We start from the raw sequence: 16876 nt of genomic DNA on the forward strand, positions 1-16876 counted from the left end.
GGTCACTTTATAACAATCTGCCCCCAAAATAGTGTGTAATAATTAATTGGTAATCATAACATCATTGTATTAGACTACGCAATACCATCGATAACAAGCGCAACTTTAAGGCCATAGTAAAAGGTTACTCTACTACAAGTGCCAAGAATACCTGCATTGGCACTTGTAGTGCCAAGAACAGGTGATGAGGAAATGGTGATGAGGAACACACACACACACACACACACACACACACACACACACACACACACACACACACACACACACACACACACACACACACACACACACACACACACACACACACACACACACACACACACACACCCTTCATACTTCATACTTCATACTTCATACTTACTGTAACATCATGCCCTCAGGAAGCTGATAGGGCCCTATCCCTGCAGAACTAGAAGAGCCACATCTAGTTTTGAACATACAGTACATACCTCTATCCAACTGCTGAACCTTTAAACAATTAAACCCTACTTTGTTGACCAGCACCCCCCAGGGCTCTGAATAGGCTCCTTTTTTCGGTTTACATCTTCTTCAATTTGCTTGAACTAAAATCACAGTGTGAAGTGAGCGGTGTCTTTTATTGCGACCATCAGGTCGCAGTTACTACCAAAACCTCCACCGGCTGTCTGTCAGTCTGTCAGTCTGTCTGTCAGTCTGTCCGTCACGTCACACTTTTCCCCAACTCATATCTCCGCCACTGTTGCCCTGATCCATGCCAAACTTTGCACACACACTCCTTGCCTGCCAATCCACAACCTCCACCCCAACAGGGACCCCCGGAGCTCCAGGGACCCCCAGGGACCCTCAGGGACCCCTTTCCGCCGGAGCCATTTCTAGTTTCATTAAGCATCCAGCGAAGCTTTCATGCATGCATGCATACATGCATGCATGCATGATACATGCATACATGCATACATGCATACATACATACATACATACATACATACATACATACATACATACATACATACAAAGCCAGATGTAGGAGCGGTTCACCAATCTCAAGGTTATCACGCAATCTCTGCCCATGTTCTTTGCCCAAATAGAGTGCTTGCCCAAACATGGAGATGACTATCATCATTTTGGTGACGTCATAGTATATTAACAGCTACTGATGTGCAGAATCAAATATGTTATCAGTCTTGCCCAAATATGGAGTTCCACATGGCTCCAAAGTCCAGACTGGCCTCTTCTTCTTTCGTGTATCATCGTCCTTGATGATTGGTTGGCCACATTTTATTTCACAAGATTTCTTGTTACTTAAGGGAGGCCATGGGACTGGCTGTCATCTTCTCCCCCTAGGCAGGGTTCGAACCTCACCTTCTGCATGAAGGGTATACAGTATGCACCAACCACCACACCAATTAACGTCACGCCCCAGACGGGGCACTATAGGCACTACTGCTACTACTACACTGACGTGTGGAAAACCAACACTTTTCAGGAAATGGAAAAAAGAACCTGTGTGGCAATGGATCCAATTTCGTGATTAGTCACAAGCTTTTGTTAATACATTCGTTTTCATGGACCTGCAGACACACTTAAACACTATCACTTTTTTCAAAAATAGCAAATCTACAAGCTCACAACTTGTTGTGAGTGACACTGTGATGGGACAGGGAGCCATGGGGAGCTCGGAACCCCAGAGACACAAGCTCCCCAGAAAGACAGAGCTCTAAAATATCATCATTTTCATTTCTGCATATAGGCTATATTTATATTTTTCCTGCATATCGTTGTTGTCGGTAGGAAACCTTATATGTCCAAAACTGTTCGTTTGGTATATCATGTTAAAAACTAGACCAGGTCAACCTGGTTGTGCCAGACCCCCTGTCTGTCATCATCATTTATGACATCATGCCTTTTGTAGGCATGTCATCATCATGTCATCATCATATATACCCTTTATATAGAAAACCCGGACAGACAGACCGACATTTGCTTATGTAGGCCTACCCATTTCATGGGTCTGGCAATTATCTAAAATAGTGAAAATAGCCAAAAATAGCATTGCGATGCGAGGCTTGTAGATCTGCTATTTTCACTAGTTTTGTGCGACAGACTTGTGTGATGAAGCAGGGCTTACTTATCAAAAAAAAAAAGAAAAAAAGAAAAAAATCTAAAATTTGAAACTTGGAGATAAAAGGTTTCTGTCAAGCACTTGAGAGTGTATTTCCATGCATTTCTGTATGTGCGTGCATGTATTGTGTACAGTACCCTCCCTCTCCCCAAAAAAAAAAAAACTCCCTGAAAGCCAAGGTCTCATTTGAACACTGGGTCACACCTTGACCTTTGACAAATCAGATCATCAATGAGTCCAAGTGGATTTTTCTGTAAAAATCCCTAAGTCTGACATCACAAACTCCATATTTGGCAGTGGTTGATCTATAGAGCTCCATATATGGAGCCAGGAGAGACATCTGTGCTGCTGATATCATCGTGACTACTAATTGAAGCCGAGGCCGAATTGGCCCGAATCGCATGGATGAGCCCTGACAGCACATGGTTGGTGCTACAGACTTCAAATTTTGCACGCAGATAGCTCAGACCTTTGCCTACGTTCTTAGATAGGCCTCGACCCGACCCGATATGCGGTTTTCCGGAACCAACGCGAAAGGTTCGGAATCTCCATATGCGGAGTCCTGACTACTAATTGAAGCCAATGGACGCTGAATCCGAATTGGCCCGAATCGCTTGGATGAACCCTGACAGCACATGGTTGTTGCTACAGACTCCAAATTTCGCACACAGATAGCTCAGACCTTTGCCTACGTTCTTAGCTAGGCCTCGACCCGACCCGATACACAGTTTTTCGGATCCGGCACAAAAGGTTTGGAATCTCCGTATGCGGAGATGACATCGGGCTGTTCCGGAGCAAGCGCTGACTCATTGTGACATCACTTCATAAAAGGCTCTGACATCACGTACGCTACATGAGTCAACAAAAAATCTCTCTGAGTGTGGCACAAACTAAAGTCTTTCTTCCTCTCACTTTGAGGTGAGCAAAGTTCAGGGTGCTCTTCAGAGCGGTTGGGTTCAGGGGAATTAGCGGGCTGTGCCTTTAAGAGAACCAGGTGAATAATGTGGATAAGCCCGGGCAGTTCCCTCTCACGCTAAACTTAAATAATAAAGGGGAATAAGGAGCCCAGGGGCTAGGGAACTCCCGGGCGCTCTGTAAGTAAAGTAAGGGGTGCTGTGTCTGCAGAGATCTCCATATATGGGCATAAGTGGACAAAGGCAAACAGATGGTCAAAACGGGTCCTATGACAACAGGTATAATGGGGTTTGCATTAAAGGGTAGGGCCGGAACCGGTACTTTGTCTGCAGAGATCTCCATATATGGGTATAAGTGGACAAAGGCAAACAGATGGTCAAAACGGGTCCTATGACAACAGGTATAATGGGGTTTGCATTAAAGGGTGGGGCATTAATTCCCCATTTCAAATTCGGCACGCGTGTTCCCCGCCGCAGCAGGTAGTCGGGGGCACAGACAGATGCAGAGATCTCCATAATGGGCATAAAGGGACACAGACAAACAGATACAGAGATCTCCATATATGGGCATCAAATGGATGCAGACAAACAGATACAGAGATCTCCATATATGGACATAAAATGGACGCAGATAGACAGATATCTCCATATATGGGCATAAATGGACACACGCAAACAGATGGTCAAAACGGATCATGACAAAAGGTATAATGAGGTTTGCATTAAAGGGCGGGGCATTCATTCCCTATTTACATTGTTCCCGAGTTGGCCAGGTCGCCGACTAGACGATCGGCCGCCCTTTGGGCGGCCGAGCTTCTAGTTCTAATAATATTTACATCATAAATTGATATACAGTAGCTGACTCATTGTGACATCAGTGAGATGTCACGAGCATCCAGCAAAGCACTATAAAGCAGTGGTCTTCAACGTTTTCAGGCCAAGGACCCCTTAGTTGAGAGAGAGATGAAGCAGGGACCCCATGCCTTTTCATAGATTCCATATAGTTTCATCGTTTGACAGCACAATCATCGGAATATTTTGGATTCATGTCAATTTGTGTTTTCAGATATTTAACCACTTGAACCGTTAATACTTAATAAACTTGACCTTTCTCTCTGTACTTGGTCGCTCTTTTTCCCCTCTACACCAAATATCTTTGCCGTTGTTGTGATCTACAAGCTCACAACAACGTCTCGCAGCGCGTAGATCTGCTATTTTTGGCTAAACTTCTCCAAATATGGATGCTAGTGCTCAAGTGGTTAATATAAAAAAGGAGAAAAAAAGTTGATTTGGAGGACCCCCTGTACTCTGAGGCCCCCTGTTGAAAACCCCTGCTATAAAGCGTGGTCGTCACCCCTTGCTTATGATCAGATAGAGATGCAAGCAGTATTTACTCCTGCCACATCATTCCAATAATGCCTTAATATAATAAAATATTAATTCAAAGAATCCCAATATTCATCCTGAATCACATTGAATCACACCATAGACTGTTTAAAACACTGACTCGGTTAATTCCTCCTAACGGTAGGGGGCGACGTGTGGAAACTCAGTTCGTATCAATTTGTACAAAGAAGACCGGTTCATGTGTTACGTCCGTGGTGACGTCACTCGTCATTCAGCGTTAACTCGTGTCATGTCACATGTCAACAACACAGAATCGGACAGTTTCATTGTCATGCTCTGTTCTTCGGCAGCCGTGCAGCTAGTGCTGAACAGTACATGCCACGTTTTGAAATCGTGTAAACGATGTCTTAATGTTGACAAAGGAAGAAGGACCTTCCAAGCAGCCAGAGGTTTACCCTGTGCACCGCTACACTGCAAGAGGTGGACAGACGTCCATACTAGTAACACCACTGCGAGCAGACGATGCTCTTCTGCTGCTGAACACAGTGAAGTCAGAGTGAGGTTTGCACCCAGTCCAACAGGTAAAGTAAGTTAGTTAGTTGACTAACTAGTTAGCTGACCAGTCCAGAACTTGCATAGACTGGACTGGAGACCTACTGTACACATCTAATTATAACATCTTTGACCACCACACGTCTTGTGTGTTCATGTTTTTTATAGCCTTGGATCAAGACTATGATAAATATGGTTTTGATCGATTTTGATATTTGCATATCTATGATATAAGACTATTCATAGATTTATAAATGCAGTTTATCGATGTAGATTTTACAAATCGAATCGCTAAAATATATTCATGATTGTCTTGACTCTTGATGCTAGGCCAGTTTCTATAACTAGCCCTTACCCGTTCAAAGATATGAGCTCCGAAATGATGTGCAGTGTGTGGGTTATGGGATGTGCACTGTGCACACAGTATATGAGGGATGGAAAGTAACTTTAACTGGTGCTTGCATGATAATATGTAGGAGCATCAATGTAAGAAATAACCTTTCGTTTAATGGTTACAGAGATACTGTGTTGTACCGATCTGCATGATTTGTGGACACACACACACACACACACACACACACACACACACACACACACACACACACACACACACACACACAGAGCTGGTTAAACATGTTGCCTCATGCTAGATGCAGAATAGATATGCCTCAAGCTAGATGCAGAATATATATAGATACACCATAAAAATGAAAATATACAGCATATGATTTGTGAAAGTGACAAACGGGCTTCACAGTTATGTCAGGTGTGTTCATATGCTAATGGTGATGCGATTTCAGATCAATTGCTTCAGCCACTGAGGAGAAACGCTGTGACAGACACTCACTCAGACAGACAGACAGACAGACAGACAGACAGACAGACAGACAGACAGACAGACATTTGGAAAATTATATGTTTGATAACATCCTGTACATACAATATTGCTCTGTGCTGCAGGCTTCTTACACCTTGGAGGGCTCCGTACTGCTCTGTACAATTACATCTTTTCCAAGAAATATGGTGGCACGTTCATCCTGCGACTTGAAGACACGGATCAGAGCCGGCTGGTGCCAGGAGCAGCAGAGTCCATAGAGGACATGCTGGAGTGGGCTGGTAAGAGACACCACCCCTGTGGTCTAGCAAACTAACAGAGATGGTATTCTGGCTTTCTGCTTTGATGCTTTTGAATTATCATGTCACAGGTTTTCAACCTGTGGTCTGGGGACCCCAGGAGACAGGAGTCTTTGAGGTGTTACAGCTCTGTAACTCAAACCTTACAGGCTTATGCAAAGGCTAAAATGTAATTTAGATAGATTTTTATACAGACTGATGCCAGGTTATTTTCGACTTGGCATCCTAATCATACATCGAAGCTATAGTGTTTATAGCTTCGATGTACAGATTATTGATGCTGATGTTTTGATTGTTTTGTTTTATTGATTTTATTGAATAGGTTCTTGGTCTACCTATGTTTTTAGATTACTATCTCTATGCATTTGATGTATCAAGGCCCTATCAGAGTACTAACCTCGCCTACCAGTCTTTCTGGGGAGAAAGCCTGGTGTTCGTTCACAACAGACCGTTTGGTTTCCACCTAAAGCGCGGAAACCACTAGAAGAAGCAGCGTCGCTTTGATTTAGTTCCCCTCATTTGTTTCCCCAATCACTATTAAAATGCTTGAGAAGCCTAGTGTAGTCTTGCCAGTCGCTACGAGTTGGACTAAAAGATGCACATACCAAACGATTTTTTCGAAAGCAAAACTACGCCGCATCAAGGTGTTTATTAGGTAGGCCCTAAAACTATGTCCTTGGGTGCAGGGGAATTAATATTTTGGGTTAAAAATGAATCCGGTTGATAGTTCCGGCCAAAGTGTAGTCCGTCTAGGACTACAACATGACGTAAAGTGGTTTCTGCTCCCGACCAGATCAAAGTTCATCAAACCCCGTAAAGTGAAGTGATCCCAGACTATCAGAGTACAGTCTGTGGTGATAAGTCATCACCGCGGTGTAGTTGTCTAGCTATCACCTAAAAATGTATTACAAAGCCTAGGTGATAGCTAGAAAACTTCACCGCAGACTCTGATAGGGCCTTTACAGTACGTTGCGATTGCTTGCCTATTGTAAATCCTTCTGGATTAAGAGCGTATACCTAATAGAGCAGTGAAGTTTGATGTCATTTACACATCCTACCTGGTTCGCATTTTTTCCCCCCATTCTGAATTCCCATAGACCTTTTTCATATCGCGTCATATAAGAACTGTGTTCCAAACATAAACAAATGATCTCATATGGATATGAAGAATCAACTGATGGTGAGAAAACGCTAATGTTACTGTCGCCGAATTAGTCACATTTTCGCTAGAAACAGACTTAATCAAATATGAGTGACCGACTATCATGAACCATACAGAGCCACCTCCCGACAATATCGTGGAGACCGTTTGTTTATTTTTGGACCACTATGCTTATATGAGACGATTTTAAGATGACTCAATATTATTCTCCGTAGAGAAATGACTTCTTTGAACCGGGGGATGAGCAAGTCACGTCATGACTTCACTGCTCTATTGTAATTTGAAACCAATTGGACCCTTACTGGTCCATTGTATTCCATTTACTGTGTAGATTTGAGTCTCAAAGATAAACATTGTTCATCCTTATGAACTCAGATTGAGAATCACTGATCTGTGTGATTTGATGCTTGTTGATATTAAGTTATCCTGGCTACATTCCACCCCCTCCTGGCTACTCTACCCCAGGTATACCTCCAGATGAGAGTCCCCGCCGGGGAGGGCCGTTTGGACCATACCTGCAGTCCCAGAGACTGGACCTTTACAGCCAGACGGCCCAGCAGCTTGTGGAGAGTGGACATGCCTACCACTGTTTCTGCAGCGCGCAGAGACTAGAACTGCTTAAAAAAGAAGCCCAGCGCATTGGGCAGACTCCCAGGTAGTTTGAGTTACATCCCTATGGGCAGCTCTGAGTACTGTACACCACCACGTCCACTTGCCCAATATACTGAAACGTACACTCTTACACATGTATCCCTCTTTCACCAGGTATGATAATAGGTGTCGACACCTGCGGGCTGACCAGGTGAAGGAGAAGCTCGCCAAGGGAGTTCCATATGTGGTCCGGTTTCGTCTGGAGGAAGGAGTGGAGCCTTTCCAGGATCTTATCTTTGGATGGAACCGCCATGAGGTGGCCCAGGTCCGATAGGCATGACTAATCCCTCCGTTGAAGGTCAACTCTGCTGATATTTGCAATGTGAATGATCCTATCATTGTATTGAGGACAGTCACATAACACTCCCCCAATATTGTGTCCCATATATGTCGTCCTCACTAAACAAAACATAGGATTCACATAAATATCGGCAGTATTTTAACTTCATTCATGTATAATAAAATGATCTCATCATCTCCTTCTCCCATTTCATCCCTGGTTCTTCCACACCCCCCGTTCCACTACCTGTTATGCAGCATACACAAACTATGTCCTCTGTTCTCCAGCTCATCCTTCTCTTTCTCTCCTTGGTGTGTTATAGGTGGAAGGGGACCCTGTGGTGATGAAAGCAGATGGATTTCCCACGTATCATCTTGCCAACATAGTGGACGACCACTACATGAGGATCAGCCATGTTCTGCGGGGCTCAGAATGGCTGATCTCCACCTCCAAACACCTCCTTATGTACCGTGCACTGGGATGGCAGCCACCCGCCTTCGGACACCTGCCCCTGCTAATGAATAAAGATGGCAGCAAGCTGTCCAAGAGGCAGGGGGACATATTCATACAGAGTTACCAGAGAAATGGGATCCTGCCAGAGGCGTTGCTGGATATCACCACCAACTGTGGTTCTGGTTTCACGAGTGAGTGAAGGGTGATGGAAGGGTGGAAAAGATGAGTATTAAAATGTTTTCATTAACTTCTTTCTATTGTTTTAGTGATTTTAATGACTTTGATTTCAGTGCATTGGGGGCCTAAATGTGTCTTTTTAGACACAATATGCCGGCAATATTTCTTTGTGACTATTGACAGTAACACTACTAGCTCCCATAAGTCACATCTACCCATGAAAGATTGTGGTGCATCTTGGGAATGGGCTTATTGTATCTACATATTTAGCAACTTGCACGCATGCCCCCAACCACTGAAATCAATGTAATTAAAATCGCTAAAACAATAGAAAGAAGTAAATGAAAACATTTTAACACTCTTCTTTTCTTTTCTCTAATTACAATCTAAAATACGAACCCTTGTTGTAAAAGCTTTCCTTTAATAGATGATGTTTTAAATAAGGTAGTGGCTCCTGAACTGGCACTACCATACCCTTAATGCTACCCACGACAGCCACATACCCGAACAAACTTAGATATTATGCTAAATATGCATTTATTGTCTCCACCAGCCGAAGGCTGAGGGAGAGTATGTTTTCCCCTCCGTCCGTCCGTCCGTCCGTCCGTCCGTCCGTCCGTGTGTCGGTGCGTGCGTCCGTGCGTCCTCGCAGTTTGTGAGCAGCTAATCTCAGTCACCGTTGGCCCGATCGCTGCCAAACTGAGCACACACACTCCCTGGATGCCAATCTAGAACCTCTGCCCCACATTTTTCAAATCAGCCTCATGGTGGCGCTATAACAGGCCGATTTGTGTGGCCTGGTTGTTACCAGCTAATCTCCGGCGCCGTTGGCCCGATCGCTGCCAAACTGAGCACACACACTCCCTGGATGCTAATTCAGAACCTCTGCCCCACATTTTTTAAATCAGCCTCATGGTGGCGCTATAACAGGCCGATTTGTGTGGCCTGGTGGAGACCTGTGCTCGGAAGAGCACTGCTTCTAGTTAGTATCTGTTTTGTTTTTTTTTGTCATTAGGTTAGTAATGGTTAGGTAAATGTTTGTGTGGTGGTCAGGGTAACGATCTAGGAGGGCAGTTGGTCAATGCGATTACGTGGCCTCAAACTCCTGTATTTGGAGCTTGTATCAATTGGTTACCAGGACTTTTTATATAAAAGAAACATCTAGTTCTGGAATATATCGTTGTAATGTTGGTAATGTTGCTTTGCAGCAAATCGAATGGGGCGCAGGATAGATGAGCTGATCTCTGAGTTTACTCCTTCAAAGATCACAACCCATTCTGCTCTTCTAGACCTGGAGAAGCTCCCAGAGTTCAACAGGTGAGTTACAAAACATAATAAGCCCAATGTAAATAAACGTATCGTAAGATGTACATTGGAGAACCGTAGATTCAAAATAGCATTTTCCATTCATTTTGGTGTGTCTTAATTTATTTTATTAAAAATTCACAGCAAATCTCAGACAATATTGGTGTGTTCCGAGTCGGACAATCTCATGGCTATATTTTACATAAATGCATCTCGTTACTGACTGTACTGATTGCCAGTAATCTACCTGGGTAATCAAATGTGACAATGATGGTAAAATGTACACTTCAGTCATAATGCAGGGGTACATTTGCGTGCATATTTCACACATTTGCACACTAGCCCCAGTTAGTAAACATAAAGGCTTTTTTTTTCATTTGTTGGTTTATTATTTTCTCCAGCATCTTAGTACTGTATATAATGTCATTGCTGTAGAATCCACCTGCAGCAGCGAATAGAAGACGAGGAGCATTGTCGCTTGTTGGTGAGGGATCTCCAGGGGGAAATCCAACAGCTCTATGCAACAGAGATTCAAGATAAAGATATCACTCGCATCCTACACCTTCGCAAGGTACCCATAACACACATCCTAGATCTAGAATACACATTTACAATAATGTGCCACCAAGGGACTGAATAAATGGTGTAGAAATGGTCCATTTCTGTCCATCTATATACTAATGATGGGCAATCCTCATTTCAGTTGACAAATCATTTAGTTCACGGTAATGATCCGTTCAAACAATTCGTTCAAGTTCACCGTTCATAACGCGATCGTCCCGTGTAAAACACTATCGCGGGAGCGTTTTTATTACATCGCGCTTAACAGCCCGCCCTCCTGTCCTGTGTACTGGGAGCTATTAGGGGGAGTGGACAAAAGTGTGAACGACACATATCAGGCATTTGAACGAATCGTTCACAAGTCTTATGAACGAATCACTCATGAACGACAGTTCACTAAGTTATACATTACAGACGTCTGTCCTGGACATAACTTGGAAACCGTCCGACTGTTTGACTTCATACTTGGTGTGTGGTTGTCAGATGACCCGGGGGAATTCTGAGAACTAATAAACCTGTTTTATGGTTTGTGTGATATAGGCAGTGATTGGCCACTGGCACTGACCCATAGGCTTCACGGATTGGCTGAGCTTTGCGCCACAGCACCAATATAAGTGGCGGTGCATACTATAACAGAACTCCATTATTTACAGGGCAATGCACAAAATGTCTTTATGTCTGCGGGTCCATCTGTAAACCATTTATGTTCATGTACGCCTCAGGATCCTTGTTATCTCCATACCTCACTGGGTACTCTGACCTGGGTATTACGGGTACGTTGACAACAAGTACAACTATGAACGGGTGGGGCAGGAATTCCCAACTTGCATCGTCTTATTTTAATATCTAATGTTATTAGTACTGTCGTAAAGGGGAATGTGTCATCCTGGGGGGGAATGTTACATCGCCCTGACAGTGATCTCCAGCCAGACTATTCTCATAGGCTTGTTCCTTTACTTCCACCATACTGTATATTGTACAGTATGTGCAGTGGCTGGGTACAGTGTCAACTTCCCCTTGTGTCTAATACTATGCCGTTATTTAATACTGACAGTGTGAAGGTGCATGGAGAAAGGTCATGTAACTGTATCTCTGTTGAGACGTGTAAGCTTTGTCCTGAATTATCATAGACTCATTAGACTCAAATGCAAGCATTGATACGCTGCCTAGCAATAAATAGCTGGCTCTTGAACCGGCAGCATCACATCTATGATGCCTTTCATGAACAGCCCCTCTAACAGGAAGAAACTTCAAACAGAACCTCACTCTTGGTCAGCACCATCTAGCTCTACTGGTTGGAGTGAAAGAGCTTGACAGAAGCAAAGATCCGGAAAAAGAAGTCAGATTTGTCATGGATTGATTGATTGATTGAATTCTTTATTGCGACCGTCAGGTCGCATTTACTATCGAAACCTCCACCGGCTGTCCATCCATCAGTCAGTCAGTCCGTCAGTCAGCCAGTCACACGTCACACGTCACACTTTTGCCCTGCTCATATCTCCGCAACCGTTGCCCCGATCCATGCCAAATTTTGCACACGCTCCTTGCCTGCCAAACCACAACCTCCACCCATCAATTCTCACATGGCCCTCTTCTAGCGCCACCATGAGACCGATTCTTGCAAAACACATTTTTGGACACTGGTCCTACAATTCTTGCCCTAAAATCACGCAAATCGGTACACAGTATGTCTACACTCATCCCATCAACATAAATATGTCCCATTTAGCGCCACCTTCAGGACGTTTCTTTTTTTTTATTTTTTTATAATTTTTATCCCACGATTTTGCAACACATTTTTTCACCCAGTGCCAATTGCCTATGTAATCCTGGGCTCTGCACTCCCTCTGCTGCGCCTGGGGAGACAACGGACTAACCTCATGCTTCCTTCATGCATGGGTAGTCCAAGTTGTTTCTTTTCACCTGACAGGAGGGATTTCCCCGGGATGGACTTAGCGCGTGGAAGGAACACGTTATTCCAACCAGTTCCTTTCCCCTCCATCAGGCGCCCCGGCTGGCCAGGGGGAGGCATTATTGAGACCAGGATTACTGCTTGTTTTTGTGAGGGTATCAACCCTAGGAGACACGGGGAGAACATGCAAACTCCACACAGAAAGGCCCTATCGCCAACCCCACCTAGGGTGTGGGCGCTGATGACGCGGAGGGAGAAACACGCCCCCAGCACCCACAGCGTCCCCCGGCGGGAATCGAACCCAGGACCTTCTAGCTGTGAGGCGAAGCGCTAACCACTGCGCCACCTAGGACGATTTTTTTAAACACTTTTTTGGACACTGCTCCTACAAATTTTGCCCTAAAATCACGCAAATCGGTACACAGTATGTCTACACTCATCTCATCAACATGGATCTGTCCCATATAGCGCCACCATCAGGCCGATTTTTTAAAAAACATTTTTGGACCCTGCTCCTACACATTTTGGCCTAAATCACGCTGCGACCTGACGGTCGCTTATCTCCCGATTAGGGAGTCTTACTGGTAATAACAAGGTTGTTAACAGTACAGGTACATAGCCTGGCTCTAGCCAGCTGAGTGAAATTAGGCTAGGTAGTACATTCAAAGGTTATACTAAAATAATATCACATTGAGTCCATTGTACTCAATTCATCAATAATACAATAAGGACCAATCGTAGTGTCTTTAGAAATTGAGTCTTTAGAAACCTTTTGGGACAACCTGATAAGGAATTTCAATAATCAAGCCTGGAGGTAAGAGATGTGTGGACTTGTTTTTCTGCATCTTTTTGAGGCGGAATGTGTCACATTTTTGCATTAAGTAGGTGAAAAGGGCAGTCCTTGAAATGTGTTTTATGTGGGAGTTAATTTAAGGACATATCGGTGGTACTGGATGCCAGGCTAGCAAGAAATGTACTAACCTAGACAGAGGATCTAAATGTCTCGATGAAAGAGCACAGAGACCAAATACAACCACCAAGATTGTACAAGTTACAGTATATTGTATTAACATACTCTACCTTACAGACGGGAAAATGTTTCATTTTTACTCACTTAAGAAAATGACATAATAGAGATTAAAGGTCAGCGTATTTAGTCTGAGATTGCTTTTCATCAGATTCTTGTGTTCTGAGCTTGTGGAAATAGGTTACTGGTTCAAGGTCTACACATTAAAAATAAAGGGCATAACAGTATAAACCAAGAAATGCCCCTTGTGACTCATTTATGTCTCATAGTTTGATTTACTTCTAATACTATCCATCATGTTTCAGAGGTGTAAAGAGGGGTCATGTGATGTGGGTGGTTTGTGCAAATGTGTGTTTTTGACATTCTTTTCAAAGCTCAGCATTGTGGATCTCGTAAAACCACCTATGAAAATTGAAAGCCATAGATAAGAAACGTTTTGTCTAGATATATTGGATATGTTTACCTAAGATCTGTTTGAATGTGCTTGTCAATAAAACGCTACAGGCATTTAAGGACAATGAGGAGTTTTTTTCTCTAAAGCAATGGGCGGAATTCAGTTTCTTTTGTTGGTAATCTGATCCTTTATAAATTAGGAAAACCTCATTCTAAAGTTGAACCGGTGAATGAAACAGTGATACATTTTATAACTTGGCAGCATGCATCTGACCTTTTTGGTTATAGGCCAAAAGTCAGTTAAAGCTACAATCTAGGACTTATTTGAATGTACACAATGTTACTTAAACCAATCTGTATGGTAGCATGGCAGATACATAAAGAAAGTGTCCCTAGTGTATTGGTCACTGACTGGTTGACAGTGTCAAAGTTATTTGAAGCAGATGGTGCACCAAATTTGACACTAGATCGTTATTGTATTTGGGACAATGTTGCAATTACCTCTCTCCATTGGGAGATGGAGACAACACACGTGAAACTTAAGGATTGTGGCCTTAACCCCATTAAGACCTGAGGCCCGATTCTGCAAATGTCTTCTAAATCCTAACCGTTTTCTGATAAACGCATGTTACTATATCAGTGGTTCTCATGTCAAGGACCCCCAAAATTATATGTATTTGGACACAGACCACCATCTCAAAATATATTATTTCAGGGACACCCAGAAGCAAAGATTTTAGTTATAAATGTTTGCTTCAATATAAAGATTTGCACAAATGTTCATGATTTTTCAAAAATAGATCATAGCATGACACGAAGTGATGCTCTATGTCTATGAGCTTGTATATCTGCTTATTTGACCCTGGTATATGGCTAAAATCAAAAATTCTTTCCTGGTTTTAATGGGTTATGAACTGCTATTAGTGCGTTATTCCTGCTATCTTCTGTCTCCTACATGTCTGATGAGATTCCATGGTTACTTTATTTGTTTCTACAGTGACTTCTCTGTTCTTGCCCTTCCATCTTAGTCATGGTATTTCATCTACTGATGTTCTATTGCTCTTCTTCTGTAGGGTCACATATCCTCCCTGAAGGAGCTGGTGACGCCAAGCTACTCCTACCTGTGGGTGCGTCCTTCTGTCTCCTACCAGCAGGTGGCAACACTCACTTCAGAGGCCCAGCACATTGCTGCACTGGTGTTAAGGTCAGTGGTTTTCAACCTTTTTGAGCGGTGGTCATATACGCTCCTATACGTGGCCGTGTGTGTGGGTCTGTCTGTCTGTCTGTCTCCGTGTCTCAAAACATTGAATATGTTGTTATTGTTGGATAAGATTGTGTTCTACAATTCTATGCTGTATTGATTTGGAGGCACAACAGGCCAATGTTGATCAAAAATAAAAATAATTGTCTCTAATTGTGTAGACTTCTTGTAAATGAAGTAATGCAGATGTAGCCTATAACAATTATTTAACTCTCGAGAGCATAACATTTAACCAAATGGACCTGTAAGGGTCCATTTGGTTTCATTTTACACTCCCAAGAGTTAAAGATCTATAAGGATACATTTGGTTACCAACTCTCCATCATTTAGCTGGGGACCACCTGGAAAACCCCTCAAGGACCACTGGTTAAAAAAACGCTGTTCTAAGTAATTCTGTAAATAGTACTCTGGCTATGCTTTAAAGCTAGTTCTTGAGAATACATGTGACGTTTCCCACTTGTATATTTGTGTAAGTTGATAAACACTGTATGTATGCATTCATGCAGGTTGGTTGAAGAACAAGGAGAGGACTTGTCAGTGGAGCGTCTCAGTGGAGATCTAAAGGCCCTGGCAAAGAAGACAAAGAGCACCAAATACAGAGAGCTGATGAAGATTTTACGTCTGACACTCAGTGGTCTACAGGTACCTTGGTTAAGCAACACACACACCGGAATTAATGGATATCTACTTCAAAATGCATACGAGAATATGGCCAATGTTATGCCAGTAGTCCGAATGATAATTATTTCTATTGCCCAGCCAGGTGGGTTTGCACATATGAGGAATTGAGATCATATAAAGATGTAAACAAGCTGAAATAGCTAGGGGGGAAATATACCATGTGACGTATCAATATAAATAAATAACAACTTACAGCAATAGAAAAAAAAAAATAGAAATATTCAATGGACAAAAATGTAAAGTATGTTGGTGCTCCAGTATCTTCCTTACACTCCAATATCTTCCTCTGTGAAGTAACGCCCAGAACCTATTCTATTAAAATGTTTCTCTTAATTCATGGAAATGAATAGCAATAGTCAAAAGGCTACAGTAAGTTTATTTTTATTTATAGTACAAAATCACCCCGAGGGGTCTCACTTCACAGCAGGGCAACACAAACACAATTTCAAGGAAAATAAAAAACAGTCAGATCATATAGAAATAAAGCAACACAATGTTAAATGTTAAAATCCAATGTTAAAGACCATTGAGCAGTAGGATTTGGTCATGTCAATGTTCATTGACAGTCAGTACAGTGAGTCTGATTCATCTCAATGACTCAGCAGAAAGAATATTATAGAAAGAGGAAGTCAATTCCTTTGTATTCATCATGCTGTAGTTGTGTGATTTAAGCATTGTGTATCCTTTCTCCCCACTACCCTGCAGCAAGGTCCCAGTGTGGCTGAGATGATGGTGTCCTTGGGACCAACAGAGATCAGGCATCGTTTCCAGAAACTCCTGCATCTCTCATAGACACAGACCAGCGGAAGACTGGACGGCCATATTGGTCCACAAATGTGAACAATTAGTTATTACAGAGATTTTATAATTAAAGACTTTAAAACAATGTTGATGCTCTTGATCATGTTTTGATTAAATGTGTTTTTTGCCTGGTGCAGTTCTGATACTGTATGTGAAAAATGTAATAC

The 16876-nt window shown here is 42.8% G+C and overlaps 1 protein-coding gene across 1 annotated transcript; it reads left to right on the forward strand.

Annotated features, from left to right (window-relative positions):
- The first annotated feature begins 4685 nt into the window (after positions 1-4685).
- LOC308281935 (nondiscriminating glutamyl-tRNA synthetase EARS2, mitochondrial-like) lies at positions 4686-16727 on the forward strand. Its single transcript, XM_080722275.1, has 10 exons — positions 4686-4940; positions 5872-6027; positions 7673-7862; positions 7973-8123; positions 8461-8782; positions 9977-10085; positions 10509-10644; positions 15040-15170; positions 15734-15869; positions 16614-16727. Exons 1-10 carry the CDS (start codon positions 4691-4693, stop codon positions 16698-16700), a joined length of 1668 nt encoding a protein of 555 aa, XP_080578401.1. The 5' UTR covers positions 4686-4690; the 3' UTR covers positions 16701-16727.
- Positions 16728-16876: the final 149 nt, after the last annotated feature.

Source organism: Nannobrachium achirus (genome assembly GCF_963921795.1).
Source record: "Nannobrachium achirus genome assembly, chromosome: 3".
Classification (NCBI taxonomy): Eukaryota; Metazoa; Chordata; class Actinopteri; order Myctophiformes; family Myctophidae; genus Nannobrachium; species Nannobrachium achirus.

Coding starts and splice junctions, on each gene's coding strand:
- LOC308281935 (XM_080722275.1), top strand. CDS start 4,691: ATGCTCTGTTCTTCGGCAGCCGTGCAGCTAGTGCTGAACAGTACATGC. Junction 7,863..7,972: donor CGCATTGGGCAGACTCCCAG/GTAGTTTGAGTT, acceptor CTCTTTCACCAG/GTATGATAATAGGTGTCGAC. Junction 15,870..16,613: donor TGACACTCAGTGGTCTACAG/GTACCTTGGTTA, acceptor ACTACCCTGCAG/CAAGGTCCCAGTGTGGCTGA.